Source organism: Mesocricetus auratus, unplaced genomic scaffold (assembly GCF_017639785.1).
Source record: "Mesocricetus auratus isolate SY011 unplaced genomic scaffold, BCM_Maur_2.0 Super-Scaffold_100038, whole genome shotgun sequence".
NCBI lineage: Eukaryota > Metazoa > Chordata > Mammalia > Rodentia > Cricetidae > Mesocricetus > Mesocricetus auratus.
In genome coordinates, this window is record NW_024429216.1 from 7,425,364 (window position 1) to 7,448,989 (window position 23,626).

General features: G+C 48.4%; 1 protein-coding gene across 1 annotated transcript; it reads left to right on the forward strand.

Annotated features, from left to right (window-relative positions):
- Positions 1 to 363: 363 nt before the first annotated feature.
- Positions 364 to 9,490, forward strand: Psmc4 (proteasome 26S subunit, ATPase 4). Its single transcript, XM_005086552.4, has 11 exons — positions 364 to 519; positions 1,276 to 1,374; positions 1,487 to 1,673; positions 3,228 to 3,374; positions 3,458 to 3,567; positions 3,643 to 3,736; positions 8,278 to 8,445; positions 8,526 to 8,602; positions 8,748 to 8,916; positions 9,055 to 9,110; positions 9,291 to 9,490. The coding sequence occupies exons 1-11, from the start codon at positions 484 to 486 to the stop codon at positions 9,402 to 9,404; spliced, it is 1,257 nt and encodes a 418-aa protein (XP_005086609.1). The 5' UTR covers positions 364 to 483; the 3' UTR covers positions 9,405 to 9,490.
- Positions 9,491 to 23,626: the final 14,136 nt, after the last annotated feature.

Below are 23,626 nucleotides of genomic sequence, written 5' to 3' on the forward strand. Positions count from 1 at the left end.
ATCTGCACCGCCGCTGCCTCCATGTCTCCAGCCTCCGTGCGATCTGATTGGCTCCTCGCCGTTCCCCGGGCCTTTGCTGGCAGCCAGAGACTGTCAAAAGGGATTCCTCTGCGGAACCGAGCTCTCTGGTCACTCCGCTAAATCCGAGAGTCCCCTGTGGCGAGTCCCGGCGGGCTTCCTCCCGGAGCAGGGCGGTCGCGCCACCTACTGCAGGAGGCGATCCCCAGCGCCGGAGAGCTGCCGCGCACGCGCACACCCCCGCGCCCGCGCGCCCGCCCGCGCGCCGCGCCAAAGCCCCGGAGCGCACCTTGGGGCCGGAGCCCAGGACCCAGTCTTTCCCGCCCTTCCTGTCTGCCCGCCCAGCCTGCCAGCCCTCGGCCCGCCCTTAAACTACGTTTCCCAAGATGCTCTGTGCGCAGGACTTCCGCTGGCGTCAGCGGAAGCCGTGACTGGCCGGGCTGCACGGAGGCCGGCTTGGTCACTATGGAGGAGATAGGCATTTTGGTGGAGAAGGTTCAGGTGCGGTGAGAATCTGGGTTTTCTTAGCGCGAGCTAGGCCCGAGTGGCGGTGCTCAGGGACACCCAGGATCCCCGCTCGGGCCTGGGTGGCTTCAGAGGCCTCGGTGTCGGGCTGTGAGTGGTCCCGAGGCCTGGCTGGGGAGCCGTGTTGTCAGGAGGGCGGCGGTGCTCAAGCAGCAGAGCGGCCTGAAACTTAAAGACTCTTAGGACCGAGCGACTTCGAGGCCTGGATGGATGGCTTTCCGGTTTGGGGGGTTGGACCGGGTGGAGAATGATGTAATGGGGCGCTGTGGCCTAGGCATGGCCATGGCCAAGGGGCTATGGACTGACTGTGGCTGGGACTTGGACCGGGAGGCGTCATGTTAAATACTGTTTGTGGCTGGGCTGAGTGACCTCTGGCCTTCTGTGAGTTTGGAGTCCGACACGAGAGCTTTGTGGGGGTAGTGAGACACTGAATGCGCTCAGACCTTAAAAACCATGTGGCTTTTAGATCCTCTCGAGGGGATCGGGGTGCTGGGATCTGGTATGCAGTTGCCGTAACACTTGCATCCTAGTTAGGGGCATTATAGTAGCAGACAGGAGGAGTTGGTGACGAGGCGTTTAAGGGGCCTGATGTGAGAAACCTTCCTAGGGGAGTGAGCAGTTCCCGCCTTTATTTAGAGACGTTGAATCGTGTCAGGCAGAGTGACTTGGCGGTGCGATGGGAAGAAAGCTCTAGTTGATTTCATGAGATGATCCTCTGCTTCCTAACACCAGGATGAGATCCCAGCACTGTCTGTGTCTCGGCCGCAGACTGGCCTGTCCTTCCTGGGACCTGAACCTGAGGACTTGGAGGACCTGTACAGCCGCTACAAGGTGTGTTCAGCCCTAACCTGGGTCCTGCAGGGGGCCCCCATCGATTACTGCCCCCCTCCTCCCACTCGGGTACCGCAAGGCCTCTAGGCAACCCTTTGCTCTGTGCTTCCAGAAACTGCAGCAAGAGCTGGAGTTCCTGGAGGTCCAGGAGGAGTACATCAAAGATGAGCAGAAGAATCTGAAGAAGGAATTCCTCCATGCACAGGAGGAAGTGAAGCGAATCCAGAGCATTCCACTGGTCATTGGTCAGTTTTTGGAGGCTGTGGATCAAAACACGGCCATTGTGGGCTCTACCACAGGTGAGTGGTTGGGCAGGTTGAGGGCAGCTCACTGGCTCTTGTGTCTATCCAGCACCCGATTCTTCCAAAGGCCAGGGACTGGGAATGTTCGTGTACTAAGACTAACAGGACAGAGTGCTGTAACGGTCAGAGGATTGGCTAATCCAAAAGTAGATATGTATTTTATTTCTTGAATGTCTCTTCCTGTCTCTCAATTCGTGGGTACATATAGATAAAAATTTCACTACCCAGGTGATGGTGCACACCTTTAATCTCAGCACTGAGGAGGCAGGGGCAGGAGGATCTCCGAGTTCAAGGCCAGCCTAATCTACATAGTGTGTTCCAAGACTACATAGAAAGATCCCATCCCTCCCTCAAAAAAAAAGTCCAGCCATGGTTATGTGGTGTGCCTCTGATGTTTCTGTTGTAGTCTGTTTTATTTAAACAAACTACACTGAGTTAATTTCCCAACCACTGCTGGTTTAGCTGTAGTTTCAAGGCACCAGGAGCATGTTAAAGACTTTGGGCTCTGTTGGGGACTCAGCATACAGTAACTGCTGTTAGTGAACATAAATGTATGCCTTGGTCTTACGCCGGCCTGCGTCTGGCCAGTGCTGCTCTGGACTGAGCCATGTGCTTACAAAGGTTCTAGATAAAGATGTGTGACCACTTGTGATTGGATAGGTGGACTGTAAAGGGACAGTGATGTCCAGGATGAAGCCTGTGCCTCATTTGAGTGTGAGACCGGAGACAGCGAGGGTTCCCTAAGATGGTGTGACCATGAGGCAGTCAGGGTTGTTGTGGGAGCAGTCTGGCCTTGTAGTCAGGTCTTGCTGTTATTATTAGTTTGTGTAAGTGTTGGCGGTAGACTGCAGAAGAGGGATGGAATTCACGCAGAGACTTAGAATTTAGGGCAGGAGTGAGAGCAGAAGAGGGGGCGTTGAATAGATTTGGGAGGTTGGGTAGAAAGTCACAGCGTGTGAGGGGCCCCCGAAAGGAGAGAGAAGGGTCCAGTGTGGGGCTTAGTCCTCTGGCTGGGGACTCGAGGACAGTGGGTATCCTTGAGGTAGATCCGGAGGAACAGCACAGTTTAGAGGAAAATACCAGGACTGTGTTAGGACACATTGAAAGATACCCAGGAGCCGGGTGTTGGTGGCGCACGCCTTTAATCCCAGCACTTGGGAGGCAGAGGCAGGCGGATCTCTGTGAGTTCAAGGCCAGCCTGGTCTACAAGAGCTAGTTCCAGGACAGCCTCCAAAGCCACAGAGAAACCCTGTCTCGGAAAAACCAAAAAAAAAAAAAGAAAGAAAGAAAGAAAGATACCCAGGGACCCCGGAAGATAGCATGTGGGACACCGGAGACGCACGTCAGGAGAGAATCAGGGCTGGAGACAGACGAAGAACTTGAGTGTGAGCGTGGGGTGGGTTGCCGGAGGCAAAACTGGAGGCCAGGAGGGACCGGTCTGGGTCCAGACTTAGAAAGTGCCGCCTCTGGGGTGAAGGGAGATGGGGAGGAACAATGTCACATCTGTGGCTCTGTTCCTTTTCTCTTTCCCCTCCCGTCCGCTTTGCAAAGGCTCTAACTATTACGTGCGCATCCTAAGCACCATTGACCGGGAGCTGCTCAAGCCCAACGCCTCGGTGGCCCTGCACAAGCACAGCAACGCGCTGGTGGACGTGTTGCCTCCCGAGGCCGACAGCAGCATCATGATGCTCACCTCAGGTGAGGGGGGCGGCCAGGGCCCCGGGGGTCCCCAGGGGACCCTGTGGGCCAAGCCGGAAGCAGCAGCTGTACTCTCCCAGCAGACCAGAAGCCAGACGTGATGTACGCGGATATCGGAGGCATGGACATCCAGAAGCAGGAAGTGCGGGAGGCTGTGGAGCTCCCGCTCACACACTTCGAGCTCTACAAGCAGGTGAGGCCCCGGGAGGCCTCGCTGGGTCTAGGGCGGCGACGGGATTCCGTGGCTCACTTTTGCCCCCCCCTTTAGATCGGCATCGATCCCCCCCGGGGTGTCCTCATGTATGGCCCACCTGGCTGTGGAAAGACGATGCTGGCGAAGGCTGTGGCCCATCATACGACAGGTGAGCCTCTCGTTGCCTCCCCAGTGCTCTCACGTGACCCGGGCTCCTCACCTTGCCTCCTGCTTCCTCAGGCTCCGGGAGAGACAGCGCAGCATAGTATCTGTAAGCACTGGCTCTGGGGGCAGGTGGTGAGTGTCTTACGCAGCCCCGGGCAGGTGATTTCTTCTCTTTGTAAAAGCAGGTGGGTTGCTGTGCGTTCAAGGCCAGCCTGGTCTGCATAGGGAGTCCTGGCTGGCCAGTGAAATAGTGAGACCTTGTCTCAGTAAAGTCAAAATAAATAAAAAGTCTATCTGGACATGCCGGCAAATACCTGTAATCCTAACTCAGGACTATAGCAGTAAGATTAGAACTGGAGACTATCCTGGGCTACCCAGTAAGACCCTTTCAAAAACAAGCAACAACAAAAAAAATCCAAGCAAATAAACAAACTCTACCCTAATCCACAGGGTGATTACGAAGAGTCAGTGAAATAATGCAGTGTATTTGTTATGGTGAGTTCGGACACAGTCTGAGGAAGCAGGGTGGACTCGACTGTGTCCTGAATGTGCTGTCTGTCCTGCGTGGGCCTCTCGGGAAGAGGTTGCCGTAGGAAGCGGGGTGGGGAGGAATGTGTCAGGCAGAGATGGGATTTAAGTCAGACAGGCGTGCAAAGGCCAGAACTGGAAACTTACTTAGAGACATCATGGGTGGACTGCTGGTGCCACTAGGGCAAAGTCCAGCTTTGGGTTTTTTCCTGCTGAGTAGGGGCTGTGTTTGGCAGCATACAGGAGGTGGGGCTGAAGAGATGGAGAGGTGCCCGATTATAAACAGACTGAAATGTTTTCGGTCTAAAAGGAATCTGACGGCCAGACAGAGGTCTTGGTTTAGGGACCGCCTATTAGCCTCATGCTGTGTGCTTAGGGATGGATAGTGAGGGCGGCTGCGGTGAGATTGACTGATGAGTTAGGTGTAGTTGGCAAGAGGTAACGCGAGAGCAGCTGTCAGTCCCTGGCTTGGGTCACCCTGGAGTCATTGTCACAGGATAGGGGGACGAACTGGGGTGGGGAAATAGTGGATTCACTATGGGACACACTGAGGTTTCATGACCAGGAAGCCTTGAGCCGGAAATGCAGAACACAGGGCCCTGCCCCACTTTGACTTGGGCTCTGAGTGGGGATTGGATTTATCGATGTGTGTCCTCTTTAGTCCTTTCTATGGTGTAAGCGGGGTTTTGAAAGGTGAAATAAAAATGGTAATAGCAGTGGTAAGTAAAAACCACAGTGCTGGCTAGCTGGCTGTAACGTTCTGCTCTTCTCGGGAAGCTGTGTATACCTTTCAGAAACTGGCTGGTGTTTACTGAGTGTCTACCTTGTGCCAGGCAGCTCTAGGTCCTGAGATACTGCAGCAAGCAAGTGCTCATTCCTGGGATCCAGGTCCTCAAGGGCAGGTGGGGGTGGATGCTGATGGCTTAATGCAGGGAGACTACCTTATAAACGGATAAGTGGCCGGGCGGTGGTGGCGCACGCCTTCAATCCCAGCACTCGGGAGGTAGAGGCAGGCGGATCTCTGTGAATTTGAGACCAGCCTGGTCTATAAGAGCTAGTTCAGGACAGCCTCCAAAGCCACAGAGAAAGCCTGCCTGGAAAAAAACAAAAAAAGAAGAAGAAAAGAAAAAAGGCCGGGCGTTGGTGGCGCACGCCTTTAATCCCAGCACTAGGGAGGCAGAGGCAGGTGGATCTCTGTGAGTTCAAGGCCAGCCTGGTCTACAGAGCGAGTTCCAGGACAGCCTCCAAAACAATACAGAGAAACCCTGTCTTGAAAAGCCAAAAAAAAAAAAAAAAAAAAAAAAAAAAGAAAGAAAGAAAGATTTTGCTGTATTAGAATTGCCTTTGGAAGGAGCTGGAAACGTGATACAAGCGTGAAGAGGGGTGATAGGTATAAAGAGCTCTGGAGAGATGGGGTGAGGCTTGTGGCAAGGACGGGCATTGGAGCAGTCACGGGGGCCTCGCTGCTCTCCGGGAGCTGTGAGGTCTTCTGACAGCAGAAAGGCAGATGGCGGAGGCGCCTAAGGACGCTGGGCTGAAGCGTCCTCCCGTGTGGAGAGCAAGCTGTTCTGAGGGAGACTGACCAAAGGTAGTTCCGCGCTGTGTTACAGATTAGCGCAGGCTGGTGAGAGTCTGGCGGTACCTTCTGTCCTCTTGTCCGGTCTTCCTCCATGACTGCCGGCCCTTGGGTGGGTGTTTGTGTGGCGATGGCACTGGCCCCCTTATGCCCTGTAATAGGAGTGCTTTGGGGCCATAATCCTGACTAGCAAAGCCCTGTAGACAAAGAAGTGCCTCGCATAAGAACACAGGGTTACAACTTGTTCAGGGTCACCAGGTGTGGGCTGTGGTGCTAGGATTTGATGCTGAGACCTCTGACCTCAGGCTCTTGAGACGCCGTTGATGCCTGTTGCTCAGTGGGACACAGGGATGTGTAAGCAAGACAGAGGATACAGAGGATAAATTCCTCATGCTTTGGCACGAGAATGGCTGGCTATTTAAGAAGGGATAATAAAGTCATACAGCTTTTAGAGAAAGTGATTTTAGGAAGTTCCAGTGTACCCCTCACCCAAATTCCTCCCTGTTACGTCATGTCCTCTACAGTGTCACAGAGCAGTTGTAAAAGGCAGGAAGTTGGCATTGCTAGGGTTCTCGGAACTGGAGAACAGACATTGTTGGAGTTGACCAGCGGCCGGCTACTGTCCTTGTCCTACCCAAGTTTTCGTCTAGACAGGCGACCTTGGCCAAGAGCAGACAGACTGAGGGGCTCTTCTGTTCTGAGTGAATCTGGAGGCCTTTTCACTGGAAGTGCAGGGCAAGTCCCTGGCTTCTCCCTGTGGGGAAGGAACGTCCTGGTTGAGACAAGACTTGCTGCGATGGTCACTAACTGCCGAGAGGGAGCGACTAAGCAGGAGACTGTCCCAGGGCAGGTGGGAGGGATCAGAGCAGTCTAAAGCTTGACAGGACGGGGCCGAGGTGAGTGAGGCATATACGGCAACTCCAGAGGTGGGGTTTCCGTGGGCACAAAGCGAGGGTGTGTGTCTAGGACAGAGTCAGCAGGCCTGAGGCTAGGGCACGTGGTGAGCCCCAAGGTGACGCAGGAACGTGGGTACCTCTGTACCATCAGCCATCTGTGACGCCTGGGCCTGAGGGAGTGTCAGGCCACCAGTCTGCGGCCTTGCTCAGGGCCTGCTTGGCCCCTGTATGTGGATTGTGGCTCCCTGCTCTGGTGCTGGGAAGGAGAGTCCCAGGGGCTTGTTGCACACAGCATTCAGCCATCCACTTATTAGTAGACAAGTCCAGAGGGAGGGCCCAGCGATTCAGCCTTGCTGCCAGCTGTCAGTCACATGAGAAGATGAACTTAGGGCCTTGTAAAAGTGGCTCAGAGCTGGGCGATCATGTGTAATCCCAACACTACAGTGTCCCTGGCTGTGTTTACTCTTGGGGGCCTGCCACCCGGCTCCCAAATAAACACACAGAGACTTATTCTTAGTTATGAACGCCCAGCCTTAGCTTGGCTTGTTTCTAGCCAGCTTTTCTAACTTATCCCACTTCTCTTTAACTGTGTTTTCCTCTGGGCTTTTTACATTCTTTATTCTATATGTCTTTCTTTCCTTACTCCATGGCTAACTGGGTGGCTGGCCCGTGGCTTCCCCCTCTTCTCCCAAGCCTAGATTTCTCCTGATTCTCCTCTCTGCCTGGCAGCTCCTCCTGTTTCTCTCTCCTGCCTAGCTATTGGCCGTTCAGCTCTTTTTTAGATCTGTCAGAGGTTTTAGACAGGCAAAGTGATACAGCTTCAGAGCTTCACAGAGTTAAAACAAATGCAACATAAAAGAATGCAACACATCTTTGGATCATTAAACTAATATTCCACAGCACTGCAGAGCTTGCAATAGAATTGCTAATTCCAGGCAAGGATGGACTGTGTATCACAATCCTTTCTCAAAACAGACAAGTATGATTCATAGAGCAAACATGAACTTCTTGGCCAGACAATCTAAATTTTTTAAAGGTTTATTTATTTGTGATGTATACAGTGTTCTGTCTGCATGCATGCCAGCATGCTAGAAGGGGGCGCCAGATCTCATTACAGATGGTTGTGAGCCACCATGTAGTTGCTGGGAATTGAACTCAGGTCCTCTGGAAGAGCAGCCAATGCTCTTAACCACCGAGCCATCCCTCCAGCCCCCTAATTTCTTATTCTGTGGATGTTTCTGTTTTGTTAACTGATTTGCATACATTCTAGAAATTTAGGCTTTTAGATTTGTTTTGTACTTAATATTCTAATTCTTTTTAAAAGTTCCCACGATGATGTGTGTGTACAGAGTTTATGATTTGGGGCTTCTCCATCACTGTGAGGCAGGAACAGTGACTGGATGTAGGGACCCAATCCTGTGCCTTACCCAACTTCTCGGGTAGTTATTCAAGGAAAGGGCATCTTCGGGAGCTCCCAGGGCCAATTAAGCACAGGGGACCCAAGGAGGATGGTCCGCATTCTAACCCTTGTCACTCTGCCGTCAGCTGCGTTTATCCGTGTGGTGGGCTCAGAGTTTGTACAGAAGTACCTGGGTGAGGGCCCCCGAATGGTCCGGGACGTGTTCCGCCTGGCCAAGGAGAATGCACCTGCCATCATCTTCATAGATGAAATTGATGCCATTGCCACCAAGAGATTTGATGCCCAGACAGGAGGTGAGCAGTGCCCAAAGGGCCTGGGTCTTGTGCGGGCTTGTCAAAGGATGTGTCCTGGACTGACCATGAGTCTCACTCAGCTGACAGGGAGGTTCAGAGGATCCTGCTGGAGCTGCTGAATCAGATGGATGGATTTGACCAGAACGTCAACGTGAAGGTTTAGGGTTCAGGATTGGCAGGGGCGGGGAGGTGTAGGGACGGGGAAAAGATGGCGGCTGACTTGTGAGGGCCAGGTGTCATCTCTGGAAATGAGAGTGTAGGTACGTACGGCAGAAGTCTGAGCTGGTCCCTCCCTGTGCCAGGTAATCATGGCCACAAATAGAGCAGACACCTTGGATCCAGCTCTGCTGCGGCCAGGACGCCTCGACCGCAAAATTGAATTCCCACTCCCTGACCGTCGCCAGAAGAGGCTGATTTTCTCTACCATCACCAGCAAGATGAACCTCTCTGAGGAGGTGGACCTGGAAGACTGTATCCTTCAGAAGTGAGAGGGCCCAGCAGAGTGTGAAGATTGGTCTAGGGAAGGGGGGGGGTTGTCCAGGACAGCATCCATTTCCAAGAACTGACCCCATCCCGTGAGGAAAGGTTTCTTTAACTCAGCTGCTGCAGATGTGGCCCGGCCAGATAAGATTTCAGGGGCCGACATCAACTCCATCTGTCAGGAGGTGAGCAAGATTCTCTGTTCTGAGCACCCTTCTCCAGTGTTACTGTCTTGCAGACTGTCTTTCCCCTTGTGGCCTCCCTGGGTTCTTGGCCCCCAGTCTGTCTGCTGTCCGCTGCCATGGGTCTGGAGGTAGGGAAGATGGTGTTTGGAGTGTGATTTTTTTATTCCCGTCCCTTCCTAGAGTGGAATGTTGGCTGTCCGGGAGAACCGCTACATTGTCCTGGCTAAGGACTTCGAGAAAGCCTACAAGACCGTGATCAAGAAAGATGAGCAGGAACATGAGTTTTACAAATGACCCCTTCCTCACACTTCCCCAGGCCTACTTTTCTCTTTGCCCAGGATTGGTTTAGTCAATAAATGGACGTGATTGGATCTATTTAATTTCTTCTGAGGTGTTTCGCTCCTTGAGGGAATACAGATCTTGAAGGATCCACTGGGTCTCCTTGTCCCTGACAAATAGGTAGGCGAGGTTCCCGGCCTGCAACTTGAGAGAAGAGTAAAGAACGTGAAGCAGTGACTTCAGAGAGTTTGGAAAGGGGGTGGAGTCCTGACCGCAGACTAAAGCCCCTTTCTCGTTTCTACAGGAAGACCATTTGGATTTCCAGGATTACCTTCCTTACATGCCCAAGGGCCAGGAACAGAGATCCCCCAGTCTGCTCTCCCTCCGCAGCCTCTCAGAGCGAGCACAGGTGTATTTGGTTGCCAAGTGCACGGGTAGAGCCCAGTGCACATGCTTGTCTGCCTGTAGGGGGCAAGTTCCCTGGGTGCACTGTTTCCTGCCTGGGCACACCCAGCCCACAGGCATGCTACCCTAATGTGCTAAGTGCACTTCCCCAGGCAAATGAGACTTCATCCCCAAGTCACGTAACCTAGCAAAAGCCCTCCCGCCTCCTTTATGCTAGATTTGGCCTGGTGTCTCCAGGGGTTCCATTTCTGGGTAACCTTTGCCTGCCCTCCCTGAAGTGGCTGGCTGTTCTGTCCTACCATCTTGTCACCTCGGCTGCTAACCGCAGTTTAGTGTGGCTTTCAAGGCTCTGGTCTGCCCCATGCTCACCTTTTCAGCCTGACTGGCTGCCTGACCTCTGGAGACTCAGGCCGCCTCTCTGTCCTTAGCTCATACTGTCCATCATTCGGGCCAAGTCCTCGTTTTCCCTTAGATCCATCTTCATCTGTAGTCACCCAGCCTGCTCCCACCCGAGCCAGGAAGCTGAACCCTCTGCCATAACTGTAGTTTTGCTACTGTTATGACTTGGCTGTAGATATCTGTTTTCTGATGGTCTTAGGCAGCCCCTGTGAACGGGTTGTTTGACCCCCCCAGAAGGTCGTGACCCCCAGGTTGACAGCGGCTGCTTTCTCATCTCCAGACTGAAATACAGAGCAATCAGGGAACACAGTCTGACCACAGTGCAGCCACCATCCCCTTACACATGGTAAATAGTTGGGTTTGGTTTCCAAATTGAGTGTGTATTTTGAAGAATGGGTAGGATCTTGAGGTAAAGAACGTAAGGGAGGGGCTGGAGAGACGGCTGGGTGGTTAAGAGCACTGGCTGCTTTTCCAGAGGACTTCACGTTTGATTGCCAGCACCCACGTGATAGCTCGCAACTCTGTGGTCACCTCACAGACATACATGGAGGAAAACATTTTAAAAAATCAACATAAGGAAAAATGGTTGAAGAATATCAGGTCTTTGGAGGGGAGGGGGTGATCTTTCTGGAGCTGGCATAATGAGCAGGAAAAACAGAGATTTCCCCCAGACTCCATTAAAATGAGTCACAGAGGAGTGAACTAGGGCAGAGGGACCCTTGAGTTGAGGACACATTGTGGAGATGAATGGCCACTTGCTCACCTGTTTAGCAGACCCGAGGAAACGAACCTGAGCCAAAGGGCAACGAGAAACGCATTCTCTTTTGAGAGGGGTCAGGAAACAGCAGGTTCCCCAGGTGAGGGTGTGGGGATATTGCCATAACCTATATAGAACATCTTTCCCATGGCTGCACAGCTTGAAGTATCTGAAACGTCATCTCACTAAGTAAAACAGGAAAAACAAAAATGGCACAAGTCCCAGGCGTGATGCCACATGTGCCAGCAAAGTGTCATGGAGCTCTGGGGAGGGAGAGGGAAAGCAGCACTGAGGGCTCTTGGAGCAGCCTCTCCCTGTGTGCCTGACGGCCCGCCCTTAGCAGGGTTGAAAGCACCATGGGCGATTTTGCTGTTGAGAATTGTACCTCAGTATGGCTCCCTGGCACGCTAGAGGGACAGACCGGGGTGTCTCCATTGTCAAAGACCTCACAGTGTCAGAGGAAGACCAAGTAGCTTATTTCTTAGATAAGGTCTTGCTTTATTATCCTAAAAGCTGTACTCTTCTGGCGTCAAACCGTCCCCCTGATTCAGCCTCTGGGTCAGTGGACGGCAGGTGTGCAAGCCACCGTTTCCCTAAAGGCACAGAGGGCTTTGTCTTGATGGAGCTCACGAACGAACCTGGAGAAGCATTCAGATAGAATGAATCAGATGGAATGCTCTCTAGGGCTCAAACTCAATCTTCCCTGACCACTTACCTTGAGATGGGGACATCTCTGAGGTGGTAACCCCGGTTTTAGGGGGATGTTGTTGTTGTTTTCGTTTTTGTTGGTTTTGTTTTCTGTCAGTTCACTTGATGCTTCACAGGGAATTGTCCCATTTCATTCAGGTGAAACGACCCAAACTTCTAGTCAGCAGTGACCTTGGTATACACTTGGAGGTGTCCAGGACTTCCTACACGGGCTTCATTGTGGGTTGTGTGACAGAGAAGACTGCAGGGACAGAAAGTCGCTATTAGCTGGCCAGCAGCACTGGGTGTTCAGGATTGCAGTGTAGTCTCCAGCCTTTCTCAGGATGACTTCTGTTTTTTTTTGTTTGTTTGTTTGTTTTTGTTTTTACGAGACAGGGTTTTGGAGGCTGTCGGTCCAGCCCGGCCTCGAACTCACAGAGATCTGCCTGCCTCTGCCTCCCGAGTGCCGGCTCCAGGGTGACTTCTTTAGACTTCCTTAGTTACCCATTTTATGCATATGAGTACTTTGTCTGCATGTACACCTGACACCGAACATGACATCAGACAATTGCGAGCTGTCATGTGGGTGCTGGGAATTGAACTCAGGACCTTCGGAAGAGCAGCGAGTGCTCTTAACCACTGAGCCATCTCTCCAGCCCCATCAGGGTGAATGTTTTAAGCACAAAAGCCATGTCCTGGGGTACTTCAGGTAGCAAGAACACTTAGAAGCAGAACTACAGAAGCCAAAAGCAAGGTTAGTTCATCTAGAGACTTTCCCAGGCTAGGGGCTCTGATGGATCAGGTCTTTGTTTTCATTTTGGCAGGTGGTGCTGACTGTGTTGAGTTTTACGGTCAGAATGGTACTTCCATCATGGTGTCAGTTGTGCTAAGGTCTGAGGGCCTGTTGTAGTTTCTTGAGTATTCTAAAGTGTATCCTTTAGTGACATTTCTTCCATTTCTGGTATGTCGAGTGACATGGCAGTGTCCGTGTCGATAAATACTTGAAGATGACTCTGTTGATCATAGAGTACCAAGTACCAACCCTGACCAAGGGCGTGGCAGGATAAACATACTGTGCCACCACCACCCAAGACTACTCAGACAGTCTTCCATGAGGGAAGAGGACAGAGATGAAACATGATTTCTCGTCTAGAAGTTGTTGCTTCATGTCCACGTGAGGCATCATCCCCTGTAATTGTCCTCACAGATTTTCCCTCAACACTGCCCAGACGCTTGGCCTTTTCTTTGGAATATTCAAGGCCCTAGTGGAGTTCTTAGCAAAGCATCTCCTACTGGGCAGGGAAGCATCAAGCAACCCAGCCTTAGAACCTGGGGCCCTGTGAGCTAAAGACTGGAGCTTGCTGTCCTCTGGACCCGCCAGGGGCGGAACATCATCATGTGCCCACGTGGATGGCTATGAGCCCATGCTGTCCCATCATGTGCCCATGTGGATGGCCATGAGCCCATGCTGTCCCAACATCATCTGCCCATGTGGATGGCCATGAGCCCATGCTGTCCCAACATCATCTGCCCACATGGATGGCCATGGGCCCATGCTGTCACATCTAGCTTTAATCTGACACCACTAGTTAACCGCAGAGGTCTGTAGGTCTATACAGACAGGAAGTCATAAGGTGGGATGGAGACAGGAGCTCGGCCCTTTTCAGTCTGAGAAATTGGAGAGGTAAGAAGTAACTATGGCTGGTCCTTTTCTTCTCTGACCTTTCAGTTTTTACCCCAATATCTGACTTTGGGCTTTTATTATTAAGACTAACTGGGATCACACATCACAGGCTTCCCATGGGCATCAGCCAAGTATGGCATATCACGTTACTTTGCACTTAGCTCCTCTCCTTGTGTTAAGGCTGAGCATGGCAAACCAGGATGAGGAATAGGCTCCCAAAAGTCAGCCAAAACATTAGGAACAGGCCCTGCTCCCAACTGCTAGGAGTCCCACAAGTAGTCCAAAGTAGACCTACTTTGTCTTGGCAAAGTTTGGCAGTCAATTTCTTTTGCATCCTGCTGCTCCAGTTTGGACAGAATACTGTCAGCAATTAAGACAAGGGCAGTTTCTTTGCCCAGTGGCTAGCTTTTACCACAAAGAAAGCAAATTCCATATGAAGTGTCTTTGATACCCATTATCTTCTCTGAAAGAAATTGGTGTTGCCAAGAGCAGACATGTCTCGGGGTCAAGAAAAGTCTTAATGTTATTAAAACATTCTGAATGCCATATTCTGTAGTCTTATGAAGTGTTTGAAGACCACATATCTATCTAAATATACCTGTGTGTGACCTTGAAATCATACCTAACATGACTAGAAGTTTGACTATTATAGATGACTATTAATCTGTATTTTAGTTCTAAATTACACTTTTAAATGAGCTGTATAAACACAATACTCCAAACAAGGGTAGAAACATATATATCATAACAAACTTAATTTAAAATTTGTATCAATAAACAAAAATCCTTACCAATGTAAAATATTTAAGACTAGTAGTTGCTGTTTTAGTTTAAAAGCAGATTCAAAAACCTATCCTTTTATTCTATCAGTTCTGTATCCCTTTTTCTTTTAGGATGAGATCCCTAAGTCTGATCTCCTTCGTTCAGCTTTTTTTCTGACCATTACCAATAACAATTTATAACTGACCCCCCAAATGATGACAAATATTTGTAGTGATATGTTATTTATGATTTATTAAAGCTTGCTTGAGGATTCAGAAAGCAAAGTCAACCACAAGCCATAGAAACCAGACTCACACCTTTAATCCCAGCAGCCAGAAGCTAGGAGATGGTGTCACACACAGTTAATCCTAGGACTCAGGCTTAAGAGGTAGACAGATCTCTGTGAGCCCAAGGCCACCCAGATCTACACAAGATTAATCCAGTCCTAAACAAAAACAGCTCACACAAAGATGATCTCAGCACCTGGGATCACACACCTTTAATTCTAGCATTAGGGAAGTATATAAGATAGGAGCAAGGTCAGTGTCAGTCACTCATTCTCCAGCCAAGTTCAGGATAAGAAGCATTTATTATCCAACGATGTTGAGAATAGAAATACCCTAGCCCTGTCAGAGGTAAGAGCTCTCTGGTAGCTTGGCTGCTTTTCCCTGATCTTCAGCTTGAACCCCAATATCTGTCTCTGGGTCTTTTGTTTTGTTGTTTATCGAGACAGGGTTTCTCTGTATTGTTTTGGAGGCTGTCCTGGAACTAGCTCTTGTAGACCAGGCTGGCCTCGAACTCACAGAGATCCGCCTGCCTCTGCCTCCCAAGTGCTGGGATTAAAGGCGTGTGCCACCAACGCCCTGTCTCTGGGTCTTTTACTTATCATACAACAAATATCCATAACCAATCTTTTAGGAATGTGGGCACTGCTTCTTTCTAGACTGCTTCCAGTTGTCTGGGTGTGCTGACATCTTTGGAGGAACCTTGAGAAAAGCGGGATAATTGTCAGGTGTTTGCTGGAGTACCATCTCAGTCAGCAACCGTGAAGCTGGTTTGGATGCTGGATCATCTGGACCACCCATTTTCATTGGTCTGAAACTACATACACTTTTAATGGTAACATGCATATCTATATTAATACAAGTATAAACTGTGCTTTGTACACAAGTCAGTTGAAGATGATTTTTTTGGTTATGTGTTTGAACAGGTAAATTATACATTATGTGTCTTGTAATTCTTCTAGGTTTATTTATGTCTGTAGTCAGAATTTCAGTGGTCTTCCTCAATCAAACATGTTCATCTTTAACCTTGAACGAATCCACAGCCTCTCATTTTCTGTGGAAATAAAAACATAATCTCTTCCCCAAAGTAACAAACCTTTTCACTTAAATTATGAAGTCAAGACATTTTAAAAATGTGTAGGTTGCAGCATTTATAATCAAATGTCTCTTAGCAGCTATTGTTCTTCAGCAGTCAAAAAATTCAAAGACTCTGGGCGTTGGTGGCGCACGCCTTTAATCCCAGCACTCGGGAGGCAGAGGCAGGCGGATCTCTGGGAGTTCAAGGCCAGCCTGGTCTACAGAGTGAGTTCCAGGACAGCCTCCAAAACAATACAGAAAAACCATGTCTCGAAAAACCATAAAAAAAGAAAAATTCAAAGACAATACAATAACATACAGTAGCAAGCTAGACTCACTGTATATTTTCCATCTTTACATGGCTTTTCCTCCCTTATATTACTTTATTCTTTTTTAAAGACTTTATTGGTTTTACAATCTTATTTTTTAATCTATGACTATATATACTCTTCTCTCTTCCAAGCCTATGTATGTTTTTAAACACACTGTAACCTGTTTAGAGTTTTTTTTTTCTGTACTGCATATCTGTAACCGGTTCTGTCTGCATGAGCAAAACCCCACACCTGCCATGGAGCGTGCTGGCAGAGCTTGCACCGGCAGCTCAAGTCTGCAGGCAGCGGGGAGATGCCTCTTAGTATCGCCACCTGTGTGATACCGCAGGAACCTGCCACTAAGCTTAGCTCATAGCACACTGGCGTTTCTTTGCTGTGGCTGCATAAGAGACGTGAGACTAGGAAGCCATGTTTGTCCTGTTTCTGTGCATTTAGAACCTTTTAAAAAAGCTTCCTCGGGCTTTATGTGGATGTACACGGGTGATGTTTGTAGGTGGAGTTTCTTGTTCCAGCAGCCTGGTCCCAAATAACCACTTTTGAGTCTTTTTTTTTTTTTTTTTTTTTTTTTTTTTTTGGTTTTTCGAGACAGGGTTTCTCTGTGGCTTTGGAGGCTGTCCTGGAACTAGCTCTTGTAGACCAGGCTGGCCTCGAACTCACAGAGATCTGCCTGCCTCTGCCTCCCGAGTGCTGGGATTAAAGGCGTGCGCCACCAACGCCCGGCCACTTTTGAGTCTTAATATTAATTACAAATGATCAGTCAATATTTCCTTCCTTCCTTCCTTCCTTTTTTCCTTCCTTCCTTCCTTCCTTCCTTCCTTCCTTTGTTTTGTTTTTGGAGATGGAGTTTCTCTGTGTAACAGTCCTGGCTGTCCTGGAACTCAATTTGTAGAATAAGCTGGCCTTGAACTCACAGAGATCCGCCTGCCTCTGCCTCCTGAGTGCTGGGATTAAAGGCGTGCGCCACCGCCATCCGGTTAACCCATGGTGGAGAAACGAAAGGAGAGTGGTTTGTGTATTTTGAAGTGAGGGAGAACGGAAGTGCTAGTGGCCTGTGCCCTCTTCCTTTGAGAAAACCGGCCAGTGTAGGAAGAAGAGCAGTCCCTGTAGAATGGAGACCCTAAGCTGACCGGACATACCACAGCTGACCGGACATACCCTGCTGTGCTAGCTTCTCCCCGGCCCACATGCTGATTTCTTCAGTTGTGATGGTTCAACCATGAGACTGGATGACTTTCTGTTGAACTACAGTTGTACTGGGCTGTGTCTTACTTTGGCCAGAGATTCATTTCAGGAGATGTAAGTAAAGTGGTTCAAAGCCCTTATAACTGTACACAAAGCAGAACTGTATGCTATTCTCGTGGTACTTACGGATTTTACAGAACCTCTCAGTATAGTTACCGAGTCTCAATATGCAGAGTTGTCTTACACACTGAAATTACTGAATTTATTCCTGATGATACAGAATTAACTTCATTGTTTATACAATTACAAGAAATAATCAGGAATAGGAACCATCCCATATATATAAAACACACACCAGATCCTATATGGGTCTGCCAGCACAAAGTGATGATGAAATTGATCGATTATTAATAGAACGTGTGCTTGAGACCTCAGAATTTCATAAAAAATAAACACCATGTGAATAACAAAGGTTTAAAAAAGGATTTTTCTGTCACTGACAATGCAAGATGCCACTACAGTATTGATGGTGTAGCATAAACCAGGGGCTTCAAACCTGACAAGTGACCCATCAAAATAAACACTTGCAAGTAAAGCTGTGTGGAACAAAGTGACTCCCTGTGACACAGCACAGCTTCCACAATGAGATTTTCTTCTTTTAAATTTTAGGTTATTTGGGATAACCTAATAACTTGCAAGAGTGGAGAGCAGGTATGAAGGGATGGGGGGATGGATGAGATCAGGATGCATGATGTGAAATCCACAAAGAACCAATAAAAAGCTAAAGAGAAAGCATAGTGACTGACAGCCTAGATCAGATCCATCAGTTCTTCTGTGTTGAAGTCCCTGACCCCAAGGTTTGGGCTGTAATCATTTCAGTTAAAGTAACTGTTGTAACCACCACATACTTGCCCTCATCTTTAATGAAGCTGATCCCATCCATGGAGATCTTTCAGCAGGACACGCTGTGGAACAGTCTTCTTCTACACTGTGAATATGCCTTACTCTCATTGGTTGATAAAAAGCTGACAGGCCGGTAGCGGGGTGGGAAAGCCACACTGGGGATGATGGGAAGGAGGGCGGAGTCAGGAGAGATGCCAGCCAGCTACCAAGCAAGCAGGACATGTAAACATGAAATAACAAGCTGCATGGCAATGTATAGATAGAAAATATGGGCTAATTTAAGAGTAAGCGTTAGTAACAAGCTTGAGCTATAGAAAACATGGGCTAGGGGCTGGAGAGGTGGCTCAGAGTTTAAGAGCACTGACTGCTCTTCCAGAGGTCCTGAGTTTAATTCCCAACAACCACATGGTGGCTCACAACCATCCATAATGAGATATGTGTGCAGACATACATAGAAGCAGGATGTTGTATTCATAATAAATAAATAAATCTTAAAAAAAAGAAAAAATGGGCTAATTTAAGAGTAAGCGTTAGTAACAAGCCTGAGCTACTGGCTGAGCATTTATAAGTAATACTCAGCCTCTGATTAGGTTATTTGGGACTGGACGGTCAGGACAGGAAATATCCATTTACAGGGATATCATCTTGAGACAGTTGTAGATGATCACCTGTGGGTCACGATCAGGCAAGATGGTATCGGGTTTATGGTGGTGGATTCCTCAAACCAGACACCAGGGTGGTCCAAAAGTAGTGCTTGGTCATGCAGTCATCAGACAGCTAGCATGCTGGTGTTCCTTGGAGGAGGGCCTTAATCACCTGGGGTGCTGTGAGTAGAAGATCTTAACCCAGAGTTAAAGTGTTTGCATTTTCCCCATTAGACTAGCAGTCGCTGCCACAGCTCGTAGACAGGTGGGCCATCCTGTGGCTACAGTGTTCAGTCATTCGGACAAGTATGTCACAGGACATTTTTGTGACCCCGAAGTTAGGGTAAAAGACTTTTTTGGAGGAATGTCTTGCATTTAGTGGACAGATGAAAGGTTTTGAGGCATCTGGAAGTTTGAGGGCTGGAGCCAAAGTCGGACTGTTTTTTAAGCTGCAAACACCTATTGTTTGGTCTCAGTCAGATTAGGGGCTCAGTGCCCCCACTTGGTGTTGGGGTATAGAGGGCTTTCTAGTTCCCCAAACTCAGGTGTCCTCGCCACATCTAGTAACTCTTGAACCTGTCTCTTGGTCTTTGGAGTTGGGATTTGAAGGATGTCACCAATCCTACTCGGAGTAGGATATTCCTTGTTTCATCAATTGACTCCTTCATTAGTTCCTAAATGGGCCCTTGTTGGGGTTTGAATGGGTAAGGATCCCTATAGACTCATGTGTTTAGATGCTTGGCCCATAAGGAGTGGCACTATTAGGAAGTGTGCCACCATGGAGACTGGTTTTGAAGTCCCACATGTGCCTAAGCAGCCACACCCAGTGAGACAGTTCACTCAGCTGGGCTACAGTCCCAAGAAGGAATCACTCCCTCTTCCATGTTAGATCTGTTTCTCCAGTCATCAGAACAGGGGGACACACAGAGGGGTGACACCACACATTCATACGCCTGAGCAGACTGGCCGACTTTTGAATTTTTGAAGCCCTGACACCGGATCAACAGCTGCAGTCAGCTTTTCCTTCATGTCCTTAGCAGAAGGCGCCTTAACCCAACTTACCCCTGGAGGGGACAGACAAGGAGACCTTCTAATTTGTCAGACTCTTCCCAAGTCTTAGGCAGTCCTGGGGAGTCCTGGGGACCTGGAACTTATCCCGTTTGCACACGCCACTGAACACCACACTGCTCTGAGTGGCTCCTAGGCCCCTGGTGTCTTGAGGTTTGGTCTTTGGGGATCTCAGTAGAACTTCCAGAAATGCTGTGAGTAGCCACCAGAGAAGATTTCTCAGAGGTGGGGTTTAAGCAAATAGAAAGTCTATTAGTTCGACAATGACTACCCTGTGTGCATCCCCGAGCCTTTCTCTGAATGAGTTTAAGCACCAACACCGTATCCTGGGTTGAGACACTTCAGTTAACAAGAACACTTAGCCAGAAGCAGAACTACAGAAGTCAAAGAGCAAGGTTAGTCCATTAGAGACTTTCCCAGATCCATGGACTTGGGTGGATCAGGTCTTGTTTTGTCAGGTGACACTATGTTCTGAGTTTTACGGCACGAATGGTTCTTCCATCATGGAGTTAGCAGTGCTAAGTTGGGGGCCTGTTACAACAATAACTTAGGGTTTTTTTCCCTACATCTGAGCCAAGGAGGTTTGTTTATCAGATGCTGCTGAAGAAGGGGACAGATTCAGCGAATCTCAGACATTGGTGTCTGGTGGGGAACAGGCTCAGGCTGTAAACATCCAGGAGGAAGCTGAGGTCGACATTTTCTGCACACACTGTCAGCATCCACACATGGACCAGGGAAAGGCATTTCCCACAACCTGACCCAGAGAAGGCACTGCCATTCCCATGGGTTTGAGGCACTGGGCTCCTAGAAGTACCCATGCCCATGCTCATGTCACCAACACACATTCATTCACGATTGCATCCATTCCTTACACACTCAAGGTTTCCTCCACAGCTGGTAAAACTGAACTGCCTTCACTGAGAGTGTTCGTCTCCCTAAGACAACTCAAGGCTGTTAAAACAATCAACTGTCCTAATGTAGGGCCAGAATGTTGGTGGCCTTGCATCTAACTGTGTCCACACTCCTCTCCCTTTCATCCCTGAATCTACACAACGCACCGAATGCCACCCTGCGGTGTTAATTATGAAAAGAAAGTCCTTAAGAGAAATAAATAAGCCAGGGGCTGGGTGGCCCCATCATTAAGAGCACATGCTATTCTCGTGGGAGACCTGAGTTCAGTTCCCAGTACGTACATCAAATGACTCACAGCTGCCTGTAACTCAGGCTCCAGGGTGTCCAACAACCTCTTCTGAACTGCTCAGGCACCAGCAATCATATGTACGTACCCTCGTTCAGATTTACACATGTACACATAATCAAAATAAAAATAGATCTTAACAGTAAACCGCCTCATGTTTTTAATTTTACCTTTACTTGCTTCACCTCTAACCCTTGTTGTAAACTACATTATTTGAGCAATATAATATATAGGCACTGTCCTCCCCTCCCCCTTCACACCCCTCCTCAAAAACAAAACAAAACAAAACTGACTGAAATGGAGTCATCTGTGACAAGATAGGTCTGCGGCCAAATAAGGCTGTGGCCATGTTACCTTCCCTTCCTTCAGATCTTAGTGAATAAATAAAATTGTGCAAGCACCATGCTCTCGAGAGGTGTACTTTGACCCAAGGACCAGCAGTTTGACTGAATTGGCCCTTTGTTTTATGTAATTGGCAACACATTTTTAAGACTGTCAATCCATCCAGAATGAGACCTAAAGGCCCAGTTAGTGCCCATAGCAGAGAAGCTAGGCAGAGGAACCGAAAGAGAAGAGACTGATACTGATTACCTTACTTATGCCTTTGTTTTGATTTTTTTGCCTTTCAAGCATGGTGTGCTGTAGTTAAACAGCCATAGTCAGGCGGGAGAGGTTAGGCAGAACTTGTAGGGAGAGAGGAACTCAGGGGAATTCACCAGTGAGACGAGGAGGGAGGGAAAGCAAGGTACCGAGGAGAGGTTATGAGCCGTGAGGCAGAACATAGATTAATATGGGTTAATTTAAGTTTGTAAGAGCTACTTGGGAACAAGTCTAAGCTAAGGCCAAGCTTTCATGCTGAAAAAGAAGTCTCCATGTCATTATTTGGGAGCTAGCCGTCTAAAAAATGATCGACTACATTTGGCATCCAACTGTATATACACGGTAGCATGTACACCCAAACACAGGGTCTGAGAAAGCAGAGTCTAGCCACCACAGTCTCTCAGGAAGCCTGCTGCTTGCAGTGTACAGAGGTGTGGCTCCTTTAGGGCCCTGCCATGCAACCAAGCCCTTGAACATCTGGCGCTCTGCTCAGCGGAGGAAATACCTGCTGTAGTGCAATCTCATCAAATTTCCAGAGCTGGGGTGGGTAAGCACGGCTGGTGAGAGGTTCAGCTCTCACAGGAGTGTAAAAGGAACATTGTTTCCCACAGCCTTGGTGTGAAGACACTGCAGTTTCTCTGGTAAGGTTGTAGCTGCTCACTGTGTGAGACCACCCTTTCCTGTCTGGCCGGTCATGGCAGGTAGGTTGACCCTTTAAGGCTTGACGCACATGGTCAGAGAGCCACATAGCAATCCAGGTCCAGACTGAGACCTGAAATGTGCTTATGTACTAAAGAAAGAAAAGAAAATGGGTATAGACGGTCATACAAAAACTAAATAGTTCGGCTGGGTGTTGGTGGTGCATGCCTTTAATCCCAGCACTCGGGAGGCAGAGGCAGGCAGAGGCTGTCTTGGAACTCCCTCTTGTAGACCAGACTGGTCTTGAACTCACAGAGATCCACCTGCCTCTGCCTCCTGAGTGCTGGGATTAAAGGCATGCACCACCACCACCCAGCTCCTATAGTGGTTTATTAATTTAAAAAAATTTTAAATGTTAATAACAAAAAAACAACAGTTGCTGAGAGACATTGGATAATATTAAACAACTGAATTAAATCAACCTGTATATTTTAAAGATGTGTTGACCTCAGAATGTAAAACCAGGATATGTGTTACATTGGGGAAGAGTTTTTGCTCTTGTTTCCACTGGAGAATAAAAGCTATAAATAACATGAAAATTGATAAAGATTAGATTTGAACAGGAGAGACCTCTTGGTCAGGAGAGGTGATAATTCATCAACCAGCAAGACCATTCAACCTAAACTAATTTATAAGACAAATAAATGTCTTTCATTTGAGCAGTTATGAAAAAAATTACTAAAAGATAGTACTTTTCCTGTTGTCAAAAACATTTTGTCTTAATAAAGATAGAACCTGCCAAAAAAGGAACTCCCCAAAGTTAGGGTTGGGGCAGGGTTTTGGTCTTTAGGAGAGTAAAAGCATCAACTCAGAATCTAAAGACCGAAGGACAAATGAGACATCTGAAGATGAAGGACAAATCATCAAGAGAAAATATCCCAAGAAAAAAAATTTGCTTCCTGAGATAGGGTCACTTTTTCTGAGAGATACATTGGGCTCTTGAGGAAGAAGAACAAGTGTCTCATCTCTATCTCAGGGGCTGGCAGGAATGGTTTGAGCCAATTAATTGTAACACATAATTGTTGTAACTCAGTAAACCTGTATTTATCCTTTATATTAAGTTTAAAGGTAAGAGGCTGGATATCCTTAGTAATAGAAAATCCTAAGAAGGAGAAGATTTGAGTTTTCTGCAGTGAACTACAACCATCCCTAACATCAACCTTTGAGGGCTCCGAAAAGATGATGGGGCCCTATCATGGCAAATCCACCCGGATGGTTGTAATGCCAGTAAACTGCAAATACCACCCAAAGATCGGTTTCAAACTACAATTTTCTTAGGACAAGTTCAAAGCTGATCGCTGAGGGGGTCCAGCCTCATTAGCACTTCAGACAAGCCCTGCACTTTCCCATTACACAAAGACTAAACAATAAATAATGCAGCTATCTCTCCCAGGACGACTACTATCCCAATTTTCTCAGGGTCCCCTAAAGATGCCATTGCCCCAGACAACAGGAAGTAATTTAAGAACACAAAGCCCACATTCTCAAGAGGTATAGTGGGTGGTTTTTGGTAGTTGTGTCAGGGTGTTCTGTGTTGCATGGGTCAGTCAAAGAGG